Source organism: Amborella trichopoda, chromosome 8 (genome assembly GCF_054954075.1).
Source record: "Amborella trichopoda isolate Santa Cruz 75 chromosome 8, AtrichopodaSantaCruz75HAP2 v2.0, whole genome shotgun sequence".
Lineage (NCBI taxonomy): Eukaryota > Viridiplantae > Streptophyta > Magnoliopsida > Amborellales > Amborellaceae > Amborella > Amborella trichopoda.
The window spans coordinates 16584048-16609161 of record NC_142343.1 but is presented as its reverse complement, the minus strand read 5'-3'; the positions used below and the strand labels follow the sequence as shown (position 1 = coordinate 16609161).

The window sequence follows — 25114 nt, the reverse complement described above, 5'->3', positions numbered from 1 at the left end:
TAAACCATCACGGACATAGTAAGTGTATGGCGGTGGCGAAACACTGTATCACTTCGCCTATAGGAACTTTCTAGGTTTTTATATATATATATATATATATATATATATATATATATATATATATATATATATATATATATATATATATATATATATATATATATATATATATATATATATATATATATATATATATATATATATATATATATATATATGGGAAAAGATTGGATTAGCTCCCTAGCTTATATGAACATATGAGCCCAACGTCCTAGATTGAATCTGGACAATCTTTTTCCCCTCTCTCTCTCTCTTTCTCTCTCTCTCTCTCTATATATATATATATATATATATATATATATGTGTTAGGGTGCTCACACTATGAAGTAATTTATCATTGTACTCAATAAATTTTGGACAATTCTATACCCTTATTTGCACATGGAGTATTGTTGTTATAAGGGTATTTTTTGTCATTAGAAGGGATGTGACGTGTGGACGACGTCACACCCCTCGTAAGGACCCAAAATACCTTTATTAAGAAAAAGCTTGATGTACTAAACAAAGGTATATAAATGTCCGAATTTAATTGAGTACAATGATAAATTACTCCATAGTGTGAGTACTTTAACATAACCATACAATCGTAACCGTACGATGAACTTTGGACAGCGATGAGGGTAGGCGAAATCACTGCTCATTTTCACGTATATACATAGTACAAAAAAAAAATTTTCTTTTATTTTTACTCGGTTTGGGTTGAAGTTACAAAATCTTTTAGCTCCTAAGATTCTCCCTAGCTTCCTCAAGAACGTTAAGAGCCTTTTGGCTTTATTTATGGGCCCTTTCACAATCCCACCGGCCGACTTGCCATGCTTTCACACAAGCCCGTTCACACTATAAATATATATAGTGGGAGAGCATATATATATATATATATAGAGAAAATATATAAAGAGAGAGAATGTATATATATAGAGAGATGCTGCCACGTCAAGTCGAGCTGGGCGTTTTCTCTAGTTTTGTTCACGAGTCTCGTAAACATTTCCCACTAATATTCCTGTTCCTGAGAGTTGGCACCTCAGAAGAGTTGGAGCATTTATATTCATCTTCATCCATCTCCTCTTCATGAGATTGTATGTTAATATTATGAGATTCATGGTATTGTAAGAGATATGGATACATGGGTGCGGGTCTTCATGTTCATGCCACTCTTTCTTCTCCACCTCTTCACTCCTGGTAAACCTGTCACTAACTTCAAAACAAAGGGAACTAAAGTACTTGCTTTCCGTTTAATTCGGATTTGCTTTCAAATTGTTTTGATGTAAACTTGATTTTAGCTCTTTCATCATAGACTTTATATGGATTTGTAAGGGTGTGAAAAATTCCTCCTTCTACTCTTTCCAAGGATACTAATAATCAGTGTTATCAAGACCGGACATAATGGACCAAAATGACCGGTTCGACTGCTGTCCTATCGCAAAAATAACAGTTAGTTGAAAAGCGATCAAAATCGATCCTCATTCAGTTTTTGAGCTCTCAAGCTGGCTAGTTGAAAATGGCTGGATAAATTAAGAATTGGGCTTTTGTTGTGATGTGTTTCAAAAAAATATTGATTTATTCTTCCTAATTTTTTTTTATTGGGGAGTTTAGCAAAATACTCATGAGAGATAAATAATTGAACACTTTATCGATACTGTTTGATTTAATTTTAGAATATACATTATCATGAGTTGAAATAGTGACACACAAATAATATGTCAAGTAATATATCCTTACTGATATGTTGATAATTTTCTCATGCTACCTTATAATGTTGAACTACGAATGCCCCTCAAAAATCCATCAGAAAAGGTAGTTTTAATGTTGAAAAACCCTTTTATTGATCATCTCGACATCGAGATGTATGACTGAAAAATAAAAAGATTTTAAGTTTCAGAAATAGTGCATTTTACAATATATTCTCTACACTGTCCATTTTCAAGATTTTCATATATTTATAGATCTACTTGATTTTAACTATTTTTTAAATTTAAAATTTTATAATTAGATATAAAAATAGATTTTGAGATAATCCTAAGAACAATTTATATCAAAATTATATGTAGAAATGATCCTATAGGACCCTCTCCCACCCATGTGTGTAGGACCTCAAAGGATCACCATTAAATTTGGCATGGATAACTTTTCTATAGATCCGTTCCAAATTTAATGGTGATTCTTTAAGATCCTACACACATGGGTGGGAGAGGGTCCTATAGGATCATTACTCAAATTATATACCATGATAAATTTTGAAGGTGCACTTTACCTCTACACCTACGGATGCATCTGTATGCAAACTGCACCTTTTTTTAAAATCCCGTCCAACCAGTTAACCATCAACTAAATTGATTTTGACTGCACTAGCCCTCTCCAGTTTGGGGGCCAATCCGAATTTCATAATATTGCTAATAATCCACTATTTCATAATCGTTTTTTTTTTTTTTTTAAAGAAAGATTAAAACCCAATTTACTTAGAAATGTTATTTTTTACACAGGCATGGGTGGATCGTTGTGGATAGATTGTGGAGTGGAAGAGAGTTACTTGGATCTGAATGGAAGGGTATGGGTGCCGGATCATTCCTACATCAAGTCAGGGGAGAACAAAGTCGTCAGAAGCGGGACCACCACCCACTCCCAAATATTCCTCACACTGCGTGCTTTCTCCTCACAAAATAAAAATTGTTACATTTTGCCTGTGTCCGGTGCTGGAGGTAGAGGCCCATACTTCTTTTCTCCGTTTTCCTTTTAACTTAACAAGGGGGCTAGCGTTTTAAAAATCCTAAAAATCGGGTTGGATCGGTGAATCAGCGATCTGGTTTGGAGAATTGATCAGATCGTCCGGTTTTGATATCAAAAAAATTCAAAAAATCATGTAAAATCCCTAAAATTGGTTTCAGTCTCTAAAAAAACTTTGCAGTGGTGCATTATGTATTGCTATTATTTTGTAAAAAACAGGTAAATATTGAGATGTCATTTCCATGTTTGGGTGTTTATTGACCATTGAAAAAAAAGTACTATAATTATTGTAGATATAAATACATGGTCCGAAATGGAGCTTGCAACAATTGAAATACAAACGAAGAATGAATATTGCATTTATATATTTTCATTGTTTTACAAAAATACGTGAATATTGATATACCTTTTGTTGTCTAAATGTTTATTGATATTAACTTTAATACTAATTATTGATACTAACATGCCTTTCCCACACATAGAGTACAATCGACTTGTTGAGGTATTTTATCGAGATATAAGGTTTGGTTATGTGCTTGGTTAGATAGGGCGTTAGCTATTGCGTAATTATGTCTCTTAGTTGGTATTTTACGGATGTAATTACACAAAACTATGACACAAATGCATTTTCCCTAAACATATTTTAATTTTTTGAAAAAATTATTTAAATGGTATATTTAAAAAAAAAAAACTTCAAAAAAATTTATTTTACTGAAGAGCATGAAATAGTACTCATAGCTTACAAAGTTTGAGAAATTACTTTCAATTCAATTTTATTTGGTATTTTCGTCAGATTAGTGAAGGCTCCTTGTTATGTAGATTATTAATATTACTTGTTTAGTTGTTTATTTACACTGAGAATTAAAAATTTGATATCTCTACTTTCAGACCAAATCACATGTGAATTAAAATTTACATTTGAAAGAACTTTAAATTCAATTTTATTTGTTAGTTTTTCTCATATTGGTCATGGCTTATTGTGATATTGGTTATTACGATATAATTTCCCTATAACGCTACAAAAAAGAAGTAAGGTATGGCTTCCCCATCTTCAAGCTAGGTCCGTTCGTTCAACGGTGTCCCCACAAGTGCTGTAACCCTTTTTAGCCTAATTGGCTACTTTTGTTTTATCCCACATCGGATATAGTGGATATTATTTGGGGGCCTTTCCTTTGTTAAAGGACAAGGCACCGTCTTGCCCTCTCAAGTCTCAATCCCTTGCAGCATGGACCCTCACAAGGATGCGTTTGCCCCTTGTAAATATATATTTTTTTAAGATAATTGAAAAAGTGAGTTCCCACCACTGGCTTGGTGCCAATAATTTTTTTTCTGGATCAGTCGTTTCCAATTTGGGTCGTTTTTTTTTTTGTTTTTTTTGTTAAGAGCAATGTTTGATGCATCCCTTACAACATACCTTCCCGTTAACCAACCATACATTTTGAATCGACGGTTGAGATGGCTATAAATATAATATCACATCAATACACTATTTTATTTTAAATGTTTTTTCTACAAAATATTTTGACACAAAATTTGGGGCGTCGACTCCTTGAAGTTCACACCTGTACAATATATAAAAAAAATATTCTCAATAAAATTAAATGACTAAAATACCGTATTTTGATGATTATATTTTATCGAAAAAGTATTTTTAATATTTTTTTTAGGTGTACCTCATTGATATGATGGAACATACCAAATTTCATATTCATAAAATATGCAGAAAAAAACTTAAAAATAAAATACTCTGAAGCATCAAATTTAGATCAAACGATCATAGGCTCACTTGATCTAAATTGGATGGCTAGATGAGAGGGAAAGTATACATCTGCTATACGATAGGGGAAGTACATAGACTTTTCCCTTTTTTAATCCTTGAAAGGGACATTTCTTCTCAAGAAAGAAGTTTCCAACAAAAGTTTTTTTTACCAGACCGTCGCTTCCTCGTGTTTGTTTTTTGTGCTTTTCTTGCGCTTTTCTAATTTTTGTGAAGAAAAAGGTTTGGTATCTATTTAGGTTAGAAAGTGGTTCCCTAAGCTAATTGAAATAATGCATAGGAACCTCGATTTCAACTGCAGATGGTTGAGAGATAATTTATAGCTCAATTTGATGGAAATAAACAAACGTAAGGCGTATGGAAGGTCCTTGATCTCCTATTCATAGCTCAAATTGATCGAAATTAAGAATAGTACCTTTAGGGCATGTTTGAATGACGATTAATCTACTCAATAGACTATCTTATCTGAAATGTATTTACTTTGCATAATATTGTTTTGTTAGTTGTTTGGTAAATAAATTGTATTATTTAATAATTTAACATTTTCAATGATTTTCAGCCATTTTTAGTTCTTTATTGTCAATAAGTACTCTGGATAAAGCAAAACCACTTTTGTACTTACATATAAAATTTCCTATAACTCTATCTCATATTATTTTTTACGGACACAGCCAAACAACTGAGAATTCTTTATCATTAATAATTTTATTGAAATAACAAATTATCAATAATAATAAGCACATCCAAGCAAGCCCATATGTCTATCTTGGAAGACCAGGTCCCATACTTTTCCTTCACCAACAAGGAATAGTGATCTGCCATTCCACCATAAGTTCATAGTCAGTAAAAAATATCAATTATTATTCTAATTTATTTTGAAATATCCAAATTTTTTAGTCTTCGCTAGGATCAATTTCATTTAAACATAATAATATTATTTGTATGTGGGTGTGGGAAACAAAAGATACACAAACAAGCAATAACTGAAACACAAAATTTTTATTTGGTTCACTCTTTCGAGATACATTTACAGGATAGGCAGTTAGTCCACTATAAACAAAAGATTACAAGTATTTGGGGGAACAAACCCCTTGTTCTAAGAGGCTCTCTCTCTCTCTCTCTCTCTCTCTCTCTCTCTCTCCCTAGATGTCACATGTGTACACATGCCCACACCTCCACTAAGGGTTACTTATATCCAAATTATGACCACAAAGGCAATCTTGTTTGTGTTACCTTGATACTCCAATATAGGTCTAGTGTCATGTGTCATCACCTCTAGATATAGGTAAGAAATACATCTAGAAATGTGTTAGAAATAGAAGTAGTAAAGAGTTTTAACATACTATTGGAAGTCAGATAATCCCTTTTTTTTTTTTACAAGTAGACCATAAATTTTATTAGTCAACGCTATAGAGAGTTATATCAGAAAAAAGAAAAAAAAAAAAAGAATCATGGAAGGAGACCCCAAAAGCAATCGAAATAGATTCAAAAGAAGCACCCCAATCCATCCGCCAAATCATTTACATCTCTGTAGACATGTTGAAAAGAGAAATCCATCCCAACATAGATGTCTAAAACTTTTGCCTAAATCGCTTACAACTTCCAATATGGCCTGCTCTACTTATTACACTGGTTTATTACATTCAAAGATTTACCTTCAATGACGCAACACTAGCCCTCAAAGCTTTCTCTCACCAATTTCAGGCCTTGCAAAAGGGCTCTAAATTCTACCTCATTAGCCATCGTAAAGCCACAAAGGCCAACATAGGAAAGCATGTTCATTTGAATTTCTAATCACCCCCACCCCACCCCACCCCCCACCCCCCACCCCCACCCCCACACCCCTCCGCTAAACCAAAAGCCAGCTGCTCCTGGGTTTCTAAGTGAGTATCCAATAAAATTAAGTTTGATAAATTTTTCCAAAGGTAACTGTCACCTTCCCTTTGGTTTAATGCATACTATTGTACCATTTATAATGGACATCAAATTAAGAGTAACATCCACCTTTGACTAACCATATTCTTGATTGGTAACTGAAAACCAGCACCACAAGGTATTATGGACTCTTTGTACAACATCTTGAAAATCATGATGAAGTCTTTCAAATGTTCGTCTCTTCCTTTTCTTTTAGAATTCCCATAATACAGCTATTCTCAAAATCTGACACACCACATGTCCATTTTTTTTGCAACCCTGGCAGCTCCAAATGCATAAGAAGATTCGTGTGCACCTAAGGCAGCATCATTCTGACATCCATAATATTAAAAACCAGTTCCAAATAGCTGAGATTAAAGGGCAACGTAAAACAACAAGATCACCATTTTCTTCATCCCTTTTAGCAAACATACATTCACCAAGATTTTGCCTCTCTTTTTTAGATTCTCAATAGTTATTATTTTACCCTAAAGAGCAACATATTGAAAGCACATAATTTTGTATGGTATAGGCAACTTCGAAACATACTTTAAAGAGGAGGGAATGTTCCTTAAATGATCAGAACACAACAATCTCTAAACTGATTTAACAAAAATATGTCATCATTCTCCCATTCCCAAACCACCTCATCATCCAAATTCTAAGAGATGTAGACAAAGTTGAGAGAAGATAATAGATTCTGCAATTGGTTTATAACATCATCTAAAACCTTATTATAAATGCAATCAATTTTTCAATGTTTATTCGAACCATGTGTGAAAAATTGGCTTCTATTATCGCCTCTGAAATTGTAGCTCTTGCAAAGTGTTAAGGATAAAGGAGTTTCAGAGGTGAATCCCCTAACCACTTTTGATGCCAAAATGAAACTATGTCTCATTTGCCTACAAACCACCTCACATCTCTAGCCACAATCTCCCTAATCCCACGAATATCCTTCCAAAATTCAGATGATGCCAAAATGAAACTATATCTCCTTTATCTACAAACCACCTCACATTTCTAGCCACAATCTCTCTAATCCCACGAATACCCTTCCAAAATTCAGAAACAAGCTCAGCCCTCATGCCCCTCTCATTTAAGACAAACTCAGGCCAAACTCCATTCGTAGCTTTGACAACCTTGCACCACAGCAATTCCTCACAATGCATAAGCCTGCACTACTATTTCGCAAGTAAAAAGCTGTTAACTAAATTAAACTTTCTAACTCCTAAGCCACCTTCTATTTTTAGTGTACACACCGTGCTCCATTTGACAAGATGATACTTTTACCTTTGATCCATATTTCCCCACATAAAGTCCCTCATCAACTTCTCAAACTCCTTGCACACTAAGTTAGCCATAGTAAAGAGGGTCATTTAGTAAATAGGAAGGTTCGCCCATGAAGAATTTACAAGAATAACTCTACCCCTCATAGAAAGGAACTTCATTTTCCATAGATCAAATTTTACATGATATCACTTCAACACAAGATCTGAAATCAATCTCAATAATAAAAAATCAGATATTGGTAAGCCAAGGTTTCTAATGGAAAAATAATAAACTTTGCAACCGACTATCATGGCAAGAGAGTCCACCCAATTAGTCACACAATTGACTCTAATCAAATAAGTTTTCTTAACATTAACCTTAAGCCCCAACGTTATTTCACAACGTTTAAGAAATTATTAATAAAATAAAGCAATTGTGGATTAGTATCACAAAAAAAAATGATATAATCAATATATTGTTAGTGGGAAATAAAAGGGTTTTGAGGTACCTTAAAACTAGCAAATCTTCCCAACTCTTCCACCTTAGACAACATCACACTGAAGGCTTCTACAATAATTATGAATAATTGTATAGATATCTCTTTCTAGATTGTAAGTGGGAATAGAAAGGACATTTTGAGATACTTTAGAGCCAGCTTATATAGCATCACACTGAAGGCTTCTGTAATAATTTATAGACATCTTTTTCCTCATGTGTGTTTTAAGCTGATACGATGTCAACTTATGTTGGACATCAATATTAATATTGATGCACATGTAATGTTTATTCTAGGAAAAACATTAGAAATAGTGTAATCAATATTGAAATAGATCAAAATGATTTGACTAGTTGGAGTACTGACCAAATTACAAACTAGGTTAATCATGTGAAAACTTGGATCTTGAGAGCATCATAGTGTTAAACAGTTATTTTTTAAATCTTTGACAAAGGGTTTTAGCCATTGTTATTTGCCCAATTGTTTGATGACCAATCAAACTGATAAATGCTAAATGATCTGGTAATAACTTTTTAGATTTAGTGTCATATACTATTCTGATAACGTTATTGCAAATAATTCACATTTAGACACCTGGTTTGCAAGGACATTAATTTTATATATTTTGGGAAATCCATTCGATTTGAGAACTATAAAATACAAATTGATCATCTTACAACTATACTGATTAATAAAGGTAAAGGATTCAAATATAATAATTTCCCATGTAAAATAGATATTAAATCTTTTCAAGCTGCTTTTTTTTGGTAATTATCCCATTTATGCTTTAAGGGAAATGATTAGAGTTTAATCATCTCTTTTAATATTTGAAAATAATAGAATGTGCATAAATGACTGACATGCATTTATCTTCATATAGGATTCCATTATTGTCAGATTAAAGTTTGTACCAAAAGCAAAGTTATTAAAATCAACCCATAGTTATACTTTCTTCTTTATGCCATAGCATTGCTCACAAAACTAAACAACTTTTGAATTTCACAGTGAAGCTTCTCCTACGAGTAGGATTCTACTATGGTAACTATGATGGCTTCTCAAAACCTCCGGCATTTGATATCCAATTTGATAATAACATATGGGTCAACATCATAACTTCAGAGGAAAAAGCAGTGGCCTACGAAGTAGTGTATGTGGCATCGAGCAGTAGTACAACCTTTTGTGTGACTCGAACAATTCCCAATGAGTTCCCCTTGGTCTCTGCAATTGAATTGACAGAGCTCCCCAAGAATATGTACTCGCACATGGACACTGAGCGTGCATTGTTCATTCAAAGTAGGATTGACTTTGGAGCAACATCTGAGTATATAGGGTAAGTAGGAAAAAGTACATGTAATTTAATGTCCTAAATAAGAAAAGGTATATTGTGATTTGGTCATTCAAAACTTTGGACGTATTTCCCTTTTTTCACTTTGCTTATTTACAATAACAGAGAACCTTTTTCAGGCATTTCAGTATTGGAATTTGAGTACTTTGCATGTGATTTGCAATTGCTTAGCCAAAAATTTGATTAAAGAAATACAACAACTTTACTATCCTTATGCCTATCATGTATATGATTTTTATTTTCTTTTTCAACAAACAAACATTTTCTTTTATGTGTAGCTTTTTTTATCTTTTCTTATCAAAATAGACAAAGGTGCGAAATATAAACCCAATCATGCTTTATAGGACGGAATGTTGGGTGGTAAAGGAACAACATCCATAGAATGAGTATAGTTGTGATGAAGATATTGAGATGGATGAGTGACATGATAAGAAAGGAAAGAATTCCGAATGAATACTTAAGAAGGAACTTAGGCGTAGCTTCAATAGGTGATAAGATGAGAGAACACACACTTAGGTAGGTTGGCCATGTATGATGTAGACCTAATATTACACCGGTTAAGAGGTACAATTTGGTTCAAGGGAAAAGCTTTAAAAGGGCAAAAAGAAGGCCCCAAAAGACATGGTTATAAGTAATAAGAGAAAATATGGTGATTTTTCATCTTATTCAGGGTATGGTCATTGATAAAGAAAAATGAAGGAGCATGATTCATGTGATCGACCATAAATAATTGGAAAAAAACTTGAATGATGATAATGATATAAAGGTGTTAAAGAGATAGAGGTTGCCAGTAAGTGACTAAAGGCAAACATATGGCTGATAGGAAGGAGATATATGGTTTTGGAAAAGTAAATACACTTTCTACGATTGCATTCCACTGATTACAATATGCCCATTTGGTCCTCTTATAACAATGCAGCCATTGACTACTCATAAGTGACTTTGGCAAAGATGAATACTACTATTGATTCTCCACCACTTCATTAACGTCAATATGATTGTTATTATGGAAAAAAGAAAATATCGTATACACAAGATGTGGACACTTGGAGGGAACATAAGTACCCTTTGAACATTTCAGATTAAAATAAAAGAAAATGAACAGTCATGATTGTTTAATGTTTATTTGCTTACAATTTGGAGAGTCTACAGGTACACTTAAAAACATATTAAATATGATTTGCAAAAAAATTAAATTGACAAAAATAGTTCTAAATGTTTCAAAGAATGGTGTTCAATTTAGTTTTAACAAATTATATTTTTATATTTATTTGGTGCACAAAAGTGTGGCTCAAGCACTTCCAAAATTTCATGTCAATCCAATTAGTAGAAAAATTAAAATTAAAACAGCTTCATAAATCATGGCCATCAATGTGTTTTCCATCTAATCTAAACCGTTGAAGTGTGCCTATGCACTCGTCTCGCATCCACTATCCTATTAGGAAAATGAAGAATTAAATATGATACAAATGACCATTACAATTATAGGGGTCATCTTGCCAAATCCAAGAATTGGCTAGCAAAGGAAACTACACAAATTATACGTTTAATGGGGCCGATCTTTCCTCATCATCATCTAACCAATCCATGAAAGTTGATAATCCTGACAACCAAAAGTTATTCTCATGACCACATGGATCATACTATATATTGAAAGAACCTGTAATGTTTTGGACTGCCAATTCTAAACTACTAATGGACATCCAAAAATCGTGTCAGAAGGATTTTGTGTACTTGATCTTTCTAACTCTTGATTCACGTTGCAATCAATTCCAAAAAGAAAAATAAAATTGATTAAACAATAGATCTTATCGAAATGCAAAGTTTTAGGATGACTGCAAACTACTGTCAAACAAATGGATAATCTTTCGGAGGTTTGTAAATGTTGTAGAAATTGACAGTCATATCCCTTAATTCATCTCTAATTCTCCTCTATTGTAGAATTTAAGCTCAAAACTATTAAAGTAAGATTAGTCATCATATTCGTTAGCTCTTTGATGGAATTGAATTCATCATAAAAACTAATTTATTTAATGTATTTAATTACAGGTATCCATATGATGAGCACAATAGAGTATGGTGGTCTTGGACTCCATCAAACACTGATGTTGTGATAGCAGACTTCTCGTACCTTATCAACTCAGTTAGTGATGATCCACCATTTTCTGTTATGAGCACAGCTGTTGAATCAGCAAATTCAACAAGCCCAATGTATCTCTCTTTTGATCTGCCCATGTCTGAAAGGTCAGCATATTTAGCAATCTACTTCACTGAGGTGTCAGAGATGGCAGTTGGAAATCGAACATTCAATATCTATGTTGATGGCAAGAGCTACAACATGACATTGAGCCCGCGCTATCGAATGATTGATGAGTTCTCTGGGTACGCAGACCCAGCAGTTGGTCCCCTAAATCTCACCCTCTCTTCGACTCCAAATTCGAATTTTCCACCACTCATCTCTGCCTTTGAACTATACACATCTAGTGATTTGCTAACGACACAATCAACCTCACAAACTGACTGTAAGTTGGAGGGAAGGCAGACCTACTCTCTCTCTCTCTCTTTCTCTCTCCATTATTTTACTTTGACTTCTTATGCTTTCTTGCTAAAGATCTGAAATAAAGGAATGCACATTTCTTTTCAGATTAGAAAAGTAGAAGAAAAATTTCTACATTCTCCATATGAATTAAATATTCGAATGTATTACATACTTGTCTATGTATTTCTTAGGTTTTATTTAATTATCTAGTATCCAATTTTTCTTGTAATTTTCAGTGGAAGGCCTGGCAAAACTTAGTTCAGCATTTATCCAACTACAAAGTTGGACAGGCGATCCATGCTTGCCATTGAAATCCAATTGGGAATGGTTGCAATGTAGCAATGACGATGCCCCTAGGGTGAATGCACTGTGAGTAGTACAATATGCTCTGTCTTTCTCTTACTTCCACTTTTCCTTCCCATATGTGCTAAGAACGCCTCTTATTTTGATAGAAATATGAATATTCTACCCAATTCAAAATGGACGCAAAGTCTTTATGATATGGAATAATGAAGACCCAATTTGATAGGGGAAGTATACTACCGTGAGAATATTTTTGTGAAAAGACTCCCGCATGTGATTAGAATGGTTTTTTTTTTTGTATACCAATTGGTCCTAACACATTTTTCACACCAGTTGGCATATGAGGGAAATTGTTTTATGCCAATTGGTATTAGAAAAATCCCACCTGTAGTCACATGAAGGAATGTTTTCACATGGCAATACTTTCACGTATACCAAACGTGCCCTAAGGAAATCTGATCAAACCAAAGAGATGACATCACCAAAAATCAGATAATCAACTATCTAAAGCTGAACATACTTAAAAATAATATGGGATTCTGCTTCATCAAAAAATCATTAGTGCTTTGAGTATTATCTTGGTATTGACCACCCTGAGATTATGATGATGGAGACCTCAAAAAACGAAAACCAATTCGAAAGTTTCTTTTTTATTAAAAATTTACCTCTATGATAAATAGACATACATAGGTACTCTCTTAATCACACTCAAGACTAACATTAAAGCATTACATGAATATTTTGATTGGGATTCCATCAAGATTCAAAGCTTCTTAGTACAAGAATGTGAGAAAGAAACAAAAAACAACTTTCAAGAGTATATGAAGGTTCTCACAAGGCATGTGTTATTTTTTTATGCACCATATATGTTCATTTTTTTAAATAATTAGCAAAGTCCATTAAGAACCTAACTTTTCTTTTCCTTTTCTTCCTATTTTTAGACCGTGTGACTTTTACTCTATCTTAAAACATGACTCTTTTTGCATGAACAGAAAATATTTGATGTAAGTAATCATGTTTTAAGAGAGATTTCTTAAAAAGGATTACATAGGAATTCTTCTTTGGCTATATTTCCTAAACTCTCTCCTAATTCATTGAACCAAAACCCTTTGAATACACATTAGTTTGTTTTTACGTAATTTTCTCTTTCCTCCCCTTCACCCATTGCTAAATTTTAATTTTGTTCTTGCTTTCAATATTTGTACTCCATAATATAGTGACAAAACTTAGAAATCTTACTTAAATTTTTAGGTAAGAAGTAAAAACACTGCACAATAGTAACTATTTCGCAATGTTAGTTTGTGGGATGAGTTTTGGGCCTTAAGAATGATTAATCTATTTATATTTTGATCAAGTATTAGCTTACTAATAATGTTAACTATAAGATTTATTTGATTAATTTGAAATCGAATTGTTTCTTGCCACCCTCGATGCCCTGAAATGAGCCTACTTTTTTATTCCATAATGAAAATCTAAACTAGTCACATTCCTCTCTCTCAAATTATTACTTGGTTACTTTAAAAAGTGTTTTTGAGATCATGTTTTTTGATCAAAACTATACATCCATTTCTATGTTCCCTAAATTTGAACCTTGGTTACTTGTTAGCGGCAACTAATTCACAACAAGTTGGATACTAATGCATGAGGGCTATTTTTGGGATGAAACTTCATTTAACACCATTTGATCAAACTTAATGGAATAACTCCTAGAACCAATAAAATAGATGCATAAAAATTTGAGTAATTAAATGTGAGTGAGAGGACAAAGAGGGCGTTTATTTGTTGTATCAATGATCAAGAGTTCTTCCGACTCAAACTTGGCCAAGATACTCAACTTTGACCTATGCCTAAGGAAGTTCCCATGTACCCCTTCGGGTTAAATGCGAAGTTGAGTAGTACTTAGGCAAATTCATGTTCATACTTATCCATCATTACCATCGTTTGAGCTTTTTTTAAACTAATTGGGGTTGGCTACACAAATCTTAGTTCGCAGTTATACTCTATTAAAGGTCATACTCTCAATGAGGTCAGAAGTTCCCATATCTTTTATCACTACTTCCAACAATATCCTTTTGGGCCTACCCCCTTATGCTTTTTGAGCCTTCTAGTTGAACTAACTCACACTTCGTAATTAATGTTGTATTGGGCCTGTACTACATATGGCCAGCCAACCTAAGTCTACTTTATCCCACCTATTGGTGTCACACCTAAATTCTCCTAGATAAATTTATTTTGAATTCTATCATTTCTTATCTTGCCACTCGTCCATCTCATCATTCACAACTCGGTTGCACTCATTTTATGGGTATGTTGTTTCTTGACCGCCCAACATTCCACCCCATAAGTAAAGCTGGTGTAATTCGATATGTGACATCTTCTTTAATCTCTCAATGTTATTGAATTATTGATCCACGATAGCAAAAGTGTGTTTTTTTTGGTATTTTTTAGCTATCCATCTTAACTATTTTCTTCTCTCTACTCCTACTATTCTAAACTTGCATTCCATATACTCTGTCTTAGTCTAGCTAATTTTAAAACCTTTAGATTCTAGAGGACCCCTCCAAAGTTTTAACTTTGTGTTGACGTCATTTTAGGTCTCATCAATCAACACAGTACCTCATCTTCTATATGCCTAGTTAAGTCATTTATAATTAAGACAAAGATATAGATCTATTGTCAGTGAAAATTCATTCTTCTCTCCACTAGTTGTTCATCACTAATTAGTGCTCCATCATATGTATCTCTCACCAAGACAATGTAGTGTCTAGAGACTTCATTCTTTTTAAACACCCACCAAATCAAATCTCGAGGTACTCTATCATAACCTTTCTTTAGATCAAGAAAGACCATATAGAGGTATTTCCCCTTTGCCTTAAATTTCTCAATCAGTTGCCTAAATAGAAAAATAACCTCAAACCTCCCTAGCATAAAATTGAATTGGTTTTTTGATACACATATTCTATGCCTTAATCATTGCTCAAATCACTCTATACCACAACTTCATAGTGTAGCTCATAAGCTCTTGATAGTTCACATAATACAATCAAATTATCATTGACTGCATGTTCAGAGTTCCATATTCTTTGACTGCATGTTCAGAGTTCCATATTCTTTCTTTAACTAATTTATCCCTAATTTTTTTTTTTTTTTTTTTCATTTTTCAAATTCCACTACCTAGTCTTTGAACACCTATTAATTCACCACATCTCTTCTAGGTCTTTATGCAAGCGTCCCTAACAATAAGCATATATTAGGTAGTCAAAGTCTCTCTTGGGATACCTTACAGTCTTTACATGATAGTCGATCCATCTTCATATCTATGAAGAAATCTATGTAGCTTTTATATAATCCATTTTTTTAGATTATTAAATATTCATTTCGCTTTGTAAAGTAAATATTTTGTATTGCTAGATCGTAGGCCATAGCAAAATCTACAATAGACTTACCTATATATTTTATTTCACTAAACTCATATCCCAAATGTACCCCGTCATATCTTCTATTATCCTTCCTTACATTCTATTAAGCCCGTTCTAAAGAGGTATTCTCTCCATTTGGTATGTCTCGGACTAGTCTATCTATATCCTCCTAAAATTGTCTCTTACTTATATCTATATTCCTACTTGTGATGTATAAACATTAATTACGTCAATTATCTATTTCTCTAATATAAGTTTAATTAATAGAATCCTATCACCTACTCTCTTGACATTAACTATTTTATCTTTTAAATCTTTATCTACTATTGTGTCTACACAATCTTTTCATGTATACTAAATTTTTGTGCTCATCTATTTCCTTATCTTTATCTCCTGACCACTTAGTTTCTTGTAAACAAGCTATTTCTATTCTCCTTTGCCTTATTCTATCTACTAACTCCATACCCTTACATGTAAGTGTTCATATATTCTATGTGGCTATCAAAATCCTATTATCTTGAACTAGCTTCTTTACCCGTACTCATAATGTCACATGGACCCTTGCTTATTTTCACTGCAACCGGGGGCCGCTCAGCGTGCCACTTCTCAGGAATGCCCAGCTAACCCTTGCTCATTTCTCACAATACTACAAAACATCGCTTACAAGGAACACCCTAGCATAAGCACACAATATAGATTTCAGATTCATGGAAAGTTTGGACAAGTTTTGTATTGACTACCTACATAACACAACCCACCTCCTTTACTTGGGATTATAATAGGTTAAGAAAAAGTTTAAGGTTCTCACCAATCTTAAAACACTATTCATACTCATCTAAGCACGGTAAAACACAGGCCAGTAAGCAAGAGTTCTACTGTAGTCGGGTGAGTAAAACTAGCATGGACACTTTTAATAGAATAAAAGGGGGGCACCACTCCCTTATATCATATCTCTCACACACACATGTACAAGAGCAAGGGGTAGAAAGGCCCCCTCTGACCATCTCATCTTTATTCTTACTTCTTGGAGTTTCAACAATAGAGAAGTCTCACCTAAGCTCAACATTTATACCATGTACTTTCTCCTTAAAAAGTGGTGGTGTTTTGCAAATTCTTTTGTTTCTATATCTCTCTAAACGGGCTAGTTTTTTTGCCCCTATTTGCTTTTTAAAATAGGGAGAAAATCTGCCTCTTTTCTTTACCTCTCTCTAAAAAGCGGTAGAAACCCACCCTTTTGTTTCCCTTTCAAACCCCCCACACCCCAGAAAGGAAAAAAAACAAGAGACAAAGAAAGAGATAGATAGAGATATATTGCAGTCCCAAGTGAGTCCCCGAGTGAGTGAGTGAGAGAGAGATGCTTTATTCCCAAAGAGAGAGGGAAGGGTGGGGGAGACAAAGAGATCTCTTAAAATGCCTGAGAGAGAGATAGCTAGGAGAGAGAGAGAGAGAGCCATGCTCTCTCTTCTTGGGCCCCATGCCCAAGGCCCTCTCTCAATTGGGCATGTGCTTAAGATACATCTGGACTTCCTATATTTTTTGTTTTTTCTTTTTCTTTTTTTCTAGGGACACCCCTCGGACAAGTTCATTCAGACTTTGTCAAGTATCTCAGTTCAAGCATAGGCCATATTCGATGAGTGAGCCGATTGTTTAAATATTTATGTCATCGACTAAATAATAACAAATTTGTGCTTGTGAGTTGGGACTCGTCATTATTTTCTTTTCTTTTTTTCTAGTTGCATATTTCCTATAAATTTCTTATCATTCGTGGTATTCATTCTTTGAAATGAGGCTTCTTTTAAATGGCTGACTACATGATAAGAAATTAAATTTAATATATCTATAGTTGCTGGTTGTCTACATCCATAAAATTGAAAATTGTGTAAGTTTGTTACAAAATAAGGTAATATTGCCATTCAAATAAAAACAAAAATGGAACACTCATAACAAATAAACACCAACTACTTCAACATATGCATTCAAAGTAGGGTGCAGTTGACATACGGATGCATCCGTAGCTGTAGAGGTAAGGTGCATGCACCTTCAAATTTTATCATGGTACATAATTTTGATGTAAAATGGTCTTCACATTATCTCAAAATCTATTTTTATATCTAATTATAAAATTTTAAATTTCCAAAATGGTTAAAATCAAGTAGATCTATAAACATATGAAAATCTTGAAAATGGACGGTGTAGATAATATGTTGTAAAATGCACTATTTCTGAGACTTAAATTTTTTTTATTTTTCATGGTCATACATCTCGATGTCGAGATGATCAATCAAATGGTTTTTCAATAATAAAACTACCTTTTACAATGGATTTTTGAGGTGTATTCGTAGTTCTACATTATAAGGTTGCATCCTTACATAAACTTTTTCCTTCAAAGTATACATGCCTTAAGAAAATTAATTTTAGATTAAAAAGTGAATGATGAATATCCTTAACTAGTTAACCATCAAAAGATAACCCAGCCACTTGTAAAGCATTTTTTATGATATACATTAGGAAATCATTTAATCTCGTTAATTTTTTGCAAAACTTGTATATCCACCGTTCCTAATCCTAAATTGTTTGAGAGGCTCTGAAGTATTAGACAATGGTAATTTTTTGGGATTTCGGTTAAAAAATGATGCTAATAAGTTTTTAGAACGACTTTTACTATGTCGTTTAATGTCCTTTGAGGAAGCATTATAAACAATTTCTACATTCATTAATTTCTCGTTGTATGATGGGCTTTTGTAACTTATTTTGTTACCTTATTGGGGATCAGGTACATAATTTTTGAAAGATATATCATGTTATTGAAACAATTTCGTATTCCACGAGGCGCATACATTCCATTTGTCCCTCAAGTAAAAACCACGATTGAAGTATTTTTTATGGAAAAAATTTATATAAGGATGCAGCCTTATAATGTAGAACTATGAATGCACATCAAAAATCCATCGGAAAAGGTAGTTTTAATGTTGAAAAACCCTTTGATTGATCATCTCAACATCTAGATGTATGACCCTGAAACAATAAAAAGATTTTAAATCTCAGAAATAGTGCATTTTACAACATATTATCTACACTGTCCATTTTTAAGATTTTTATATTTTATAGATCTACTTGATTGTAACCATTTTTAAAATTTAAAATTTTATAATTAAATATAAAAATAGATTTTGAGATAATCCTAAGAACATTTTACATAAAAATTATATACCATGATAAAATTTGAAGGTGTACCCTACCTCTAAAGCTTCAGATGCATCGTTATGCCAACTGCACCCATTTTTAGAATGTGATCTCTTGAAATGAGTGACCAACCTAAAAATAAAATAAAATAAACTAAAAAATAAAGCAATAAGAAATAAAGTTGCCTGAATAAAATAGTTTCGGAATATCGAACAAGGACCGCCCCATATTTGGATAGTATGGTCTAAATGTTGGAAAACGTAAAGGCCATTGGTTTTAAAATAATAATATCTTGAGTTTTAATTGAAACTGAAAATTTCAAATAGGAAAGATCCTCTCAAGTAGCTATTTTACTTCAGTGAGTTGATATTCTATTTTAATATGAACGATGGTTAGAGAGAATGATCATTCCCCAGAGTAATATTGTAATTTTCAGCTATCTCTCAAGCTATGGCCTTGAAGGATCTCTTCCCATCTTTGAAGAGATGCAGGCCCTTGAAATCATGTAAGTCACATATGCTACTTGACCTTGTCAGTTTCAATTAATGGAAACACTTTGACAATCTCAAGTAAATCAAAGGTTCTCTTTCATTGCAGAGATCTACACAACAATAGCCTAACTGGTGAAGTTCCATATTTTCTCGGAACATTGCCCAACTTGAGAGAATTGTAAGTTAAACATTGGCATAGCAATTTATCAAACTTTTTCAACGAAAATTATACTGCACTCTTGTTTTCTTTCAGCAGTTGCAACTTTGACGAAAATGAGCGAACCAGTGATTTAAAAACTGGAATTGGTTCAGCATTCTAACCACCTAATTCCTGATTTTGTCCTGACAGAAATTTGGAGAACAATAGGTTCAACGGAGAATTACCAAAATCACTCAACAACGAGAAGATCAATGTGAAGTAAGAAAGAGAATCGCCTCAACTTTTTTGAATTTTTAGCAATAGGTTTGTCGAAGGCTGTTCTACTTTTCCTTGACCGCGAGCACTAGTGTTTTAGAACTTGGCTCAGGCCATGGTTTTGACCCTACCGTGAGTCAGAGGTATTCTGATTAGTCTAGGAGGACTTGTCCGAGTAGTGACAAGATTCAAAAAACAAAAAAAGAAAACAAAAAAAAAACAAAAAAAATAAAAACAAAACAGAGAGAGGTAGAGTGTTGATTAAAGTACAGGCCCACTTCGGCGATATTTGATCTATTATTTTGTTCTGTATTGATAATGTGCACTAAGTATATCGTAAAATTACAAAGAAAGGAAAGAAATAGAGTTGTAATTTAAGAAACTAAAAAGGTTTTATGCTCCAGCCGAAGCATACTGTCAAATCACTCCCTAGGGAAAATCGGGGTAATTTTAGGACCCCAAATTTTACGGAAGTAATCTCTACCACCTTGCACCTAATCTAAGAAAAAAATTAATAAAAAACTTGTAATTTTTAAGTATAAAAAAATTGAATGTCCTAAGATTGAATGGAGAACATCTAATTTTTAGAGAATGAGATCTGAATTATCGAATAACGTAATTTTTTAATTTTTTTTGAAATAATCATATGGTAAACCTTAAGTAGATCCCAAAATTTAGATCCATAATATCCTTACAAGTAGCTCTTACCCCTCAAGGTGTCAAGGAACAATATGCTCTTGTGGAAGCATATACTCATATAAAAACAAAGGAAAAAAAAAAAAAAATACAAAATATAAAAGACTCAAATGGTATGCGACTCGTATGCTATTTAGTGTTTCCCAAATTTCTCACATGCTCGGGCAATGCTTGAAGCTGTTATTAACTCTCACAGCAACATTTATACCCCAAGTGAAAGTTGGAATACCCAACACTAATATCATCTTTAGAGTTTTTTTTCAAATTATTTAGGATCGATTGCATGAATTCTAATATGTCATTCTGCTTTATCAAGAACTCTACTCTTAGTGAGTCCATAAGTCCTCATATTTTTTCTCATTACTTCTAATCATGTCTTTTTGGGCCTACTCCTTGCCCTTTTATTTTTGATGCTCAATGTGTATTATCCACTTCTCTTGAGGTTTGACTCAAGTTATTAATTTTATTTTTCATTTTAATTTATCAACATTTTATTTTAATTTGCTAATGACATTAAGTATCCATGTATCTTTCTCTATTTCTCTCACCTAAAATCCTCTAAGTTTACTACTACTCTTTTTTGAATTGCGCCACCCCATTCGATGATTTGATTTATTAATCTTCCTTCAAATGCGTTAAATAGCCTTTTTTTTCATTTCCATTGAATTCGAAACTAACTTTGAGTTAATTACTTAAACTAATGATCTTCACCAAATTGTCCTAATAGAGTGCCAATGCTCTAAGATACATGAGAAGTTCTAAGATGAGCAATAAAGTATCCATGCTAATAAAGAACCCTGTGAATTTTTAAGATTAATATAGTTCTTCAAGCCAGGTTCATTCTTCTTTGTGGCTCCAAACCCAAATATTTATATGTGTTAAGAGACCCATAGCCATTAAATCTTGAACAAATTGTTTGGGGTAAGCCAAAGAAAATCCCACAAGTTGATGCCAAGTATGTTCGGGTTATAAGTGATTTATAGCATTATTGTTTGCTTACTTCTAAGATCCGATCAAAAAATACATAATATATATATATATATATATATATAAAATATAGAAATGATCTTGTCTGCCCACAGGCTGACAGCTACAGCGTCAGCCAATATTTGGGCCGATTTGATGATTAAAACTTAATTTCGTATTTGAATTTTAATTATTTTTTTTATAAATCAAAATGACTTGAAATTTTAGATTTTGATTCTTCTCATCAAGGCCCACCTAATAAGAATAAAAATAATAATTACTAAAATATAAACTGATCAAAATACCCCCGAAATTTGAAGAATAGACGCTCAAAATTTCAAATGAGTTGAATTTGTAGAAAAAAAATAAAAATTCAAATATGAAATGAGGTCGTGTTCATTGGATTGGGCTCGGATTGAATCTGAGCCGTTGGCTGATACTGTAGTGGTCAATTCGTGGGCTGACAGGATGCTTTCCCCTATATATAACATGGTTTTTTAAGATGGTTGCATTATACTATTATACAATTGTTGCATGAAATCATTCCCCTTATATATATATATATATATATATATATATATATATATATATATATATATATGGAAAAATCTTCTCAACGCCTATAGGCGAAAGTTTCAAAGGTATTTTGATCAATTTTTTTTTCACAATTTTTTTTTTATATATTTTTATTAGGTGTGCCTAACTAAGATGTACACACGCTCCAAATTTCAAATCATTCTGATTTGTAGAAAAAAAATGAAAAATGAAACACTACTGGACAATTGTGACCGTGCGACGAACTTTAGACGGTGATGAAAGTAAACGAAATCACCGTTTATTTTCGCCTATATATATATATATATATATATATATATATATATATATATATATATATATATATATATATATATATATATATATATATATATGTGGAGCCTTTTCCATTTATTTAAGAAAAAAGCTATGCAAATGGACATTGACTTTTACTTTGACTTTTACTTTGGACTACTAAACAACCCCATGTACCTCTGTCTAAATTTCTTCCAGGGCTTCAGGAAACCCAGGGTTAATCCTTCCTAAAAGGAAAAAGAGCAATGCATCTTTGATAATTGGAATGAGTGTCCTTGGATCCTTGCTACTAATAATCATTTTCCTTCTTGTGATCATTTGCTGTCTCTGTAAGGGGAGATCATCCAAAAGGCCACCTCCATCTCCACTTCCCCATCCCCAAACTAGCACCAGCACCATTGCTGAAGTAGGAAACAACCACAAAACCAACCTTACTTCAAGTTCTGTGGAAAATGACCAAAGTGTACCTATTCAAGTTGGAGAGGAAGGTGGTGAATATGGACAGACAGGATTTTCCACTGGGGAAATTGCAGACATCCAAAAGCAGATGGTATCAGAACTGGGGCATTTGATCCAAGAGCATGCCCATGTTTCATTGGCTTCAAATGAGGCCAGTGCTCCCCCTCTATAATTGCTACCATACTTTCACATCTTCTAACTTCTCACAATTTTGAGCTTTCAAACTTTGTGGTTATTTCATACAATACTCTACATTCATATTGGGGTTTTGGTTGCATAAGTTGAATGTGTGGTATATGCTCTCCATCCACTGAGGAAATAGCAATTCTAATGATGAAATTGGATTTAGAGAAAGGGGGCTGGGAATCTTTCCCTATTACGAGAGGATCGGAAAGGACTCACCTCTGGTGTATTAGTTATCCTACCCATCTTAAGTATTGGGTAGCCAAGTGTGGAGCACATAACTGTTGAAAGTATCTAAATAGCGAGCCCACGTCAAGATGAGTGTTCTCCTATTCCTACTTCTCCAAAGCTTCTTGTTGCTTGCTGAAATTATATGTTTGCTGTTGTAGGAGCATTTTCTCATTTTTCTCCCTCGGGCAAAACCCAATCTAGAAACATTTTTAGGACTACAAAATTAAAGAATGCATCAACCTCTAGGAACCTGTGAATGTGAGTGCCCGAGAAAGAAAGAAAAAAGTCAGTGTAAAAATATTGAATAGGGACCATCCAAGTTTTGGATGGTATATCAAAGTATTTACGAACTCAATTTTTTTTCTTTTTTTAAAAATAATCATCTATTGTTGATGGATCCCAAAATTTTAAAACAAAAGAAATAATTCCTCCTAAGTACTTCCTTAGCCTGAGGTTGCAAATGGACAACAAGATACCTGAGGAGCATAATGTACGTGTCCACAGAGTGATTCAATCATATGGATCTCATACTGTTTGATTGTCTCGTTAAACGAGTCAAATATATTTCCACATAACATTTACTCATGGGTGTGGTTTGTATAAGGCCGAGGCTCTAAACAAACAAAACAGGGCACAACTTTAAATAGTGCCGAAATATGTTGCTTTAAGATTAAAAAATTTTTATGATGGCTTGAAAATTTATTTTTTCTCTAATAATACAATTTGAAGTTCAAAAATATTGTAGACCGAACAAATTTATGAACACTTGAAAATTGACGGTCTAGGTAATAAATTACAAGATGCACCATTTTCAATCATGTTTATACATCTTGAGGTTGAGATGATCGAATTGAAGGTTTTTCAGCAACAAAATAACTTTTTTTAATGAATTTTTGATGTGTGCTTTAATTTGATTATCTACAGCCTCGGACTTTTATAAACGTTTTAGCACCACTTGCATTATATTGATAGTCAACTTTATGCCAAGATGTTATGATGAAATTCTTGACTTCTTTTAAAAAAGAATGAAGTTTGTATAAGGTTCCTTCCTTAAGGTAGCACATCTCTAAAATTTATTTAGAGATGTCATTTTGGTATAAAAAATATTATGATTCCTATTTAAAAAATTTTAAATTTAAAAAATGGTGTAGATTGAATAGATTAATACACTTGAGAATTTTGAAAATGGACAGTCCAAATAATTTATTTAAAGATGCATTATGTTTTGGATTTGGAATTCTATTTTTTTTCATATTCATACTTTTCAAGGTCGCGATGATCAATTAGAGGGTTCTCCAACACCATAACACTCTATCCTGTAGAATTTTTTAGGTGCACCTCAATTCAATAGTATAAGGCTGCAATCTTATATAAACTTCTTCCTTAAAAATGAGATGCCTACAATACCAGGCGATATCCTATGGGACAATTAGTGTCATAAGTGCATATGTCGTTTTCCTAACGACCATCAAAGTGAAAAACAGTGGTTGTGTACAAGTCCTAACACCACATTGTAGAACCTCCTTAGAAAATAATGTACAAGTGCTTCTTCGCTTTTTGGGTTTTTCAGTAGTAATGTGCAAATGCTACTTATGGTTACAAGTGAAACCATTAATAAAAAATGTCTGGATTAAGGGTAATGACAGATAGCTTCTATCATTTGACCAAAACCTAGGGCTAGTTGAAAGTGGAATTCCTTAGGGTATTGCATGTAATTAGTAAAATATGGTGTTAGTGATCAAGTAGAAAAGAGAAATAGAGTATCTCGGTTTAGAATTTCAAGACAATTCCCTACATG

General features: G+C 33.1%; 1 protein-coding gene across 3 annotated transcripts; it reads left to right on the top strand.

The window, feature by feature from the left end:
- Positions 1–983: 983 nt before the first annotated feature.
- LOC18440479 (putative leucine-rich repeat receptor-like protein kinase At2g28990) lies at positions 984–23417 on the top strand. Of its 3 annotated transcripts, none has more exons than XM_020671053.2 (9): positions 984–1239; positions 2541–2756; positions 9243–9567; positions 11632–12104; positions 12358–12490; positions 19463–19531; positions 19624–19695; positions 19867–19935; positions 22642–23417. In XM_020671053.2, the coding sequence occupies exons 1-9, from the start codon at positions 1176–1178 to the stop codon at positions 23072–23074; spliced, it is 1854 nt and encodes a 617-aa protein (XP_020526712.1). In that variant the 5' UTR covers positions 984–1175; the 3' UTR covers positions 23075–23417. The 3 variants fall into 3 exon arrangements, with proteins under 3 accessions (XP_020526712.1, XP_088730502.1, XP_088730501.1); XM_088874376.1 differs by having other exon boundaries at positions 22778–22950; XM_088874375.1 differs by lacking the exons at positions 19463–19531; positions 19624–19695; positions 19867–19935.
- The last annotated feature ends 1697 nt before the right edge of the window (positions 23418–25114 follow it).

Coding starts and splice junctions, on each gene's coding strand:
- LOC18440479 (XM_020671053.2), top strand. CDS start 1,176: ATGGATACATGGGTGCGGGTCTTCATGTTCATGCCACTCTTTCTTCTC. Junction 12,491..19,462: donor GCCCCTAGGGTGAATGCACT/GTGAGTAGTACA, acceptor TGTAATTTTCAG/CTATCTCTCAAGCTATGGCC. Junction 19,696..19,866: donor TTGCCCAACTTGAGAGAATT/GTAAGTTAAACA, acceptor TTGTCCTGACAG/AAATTTGGAGAACAATAGGT.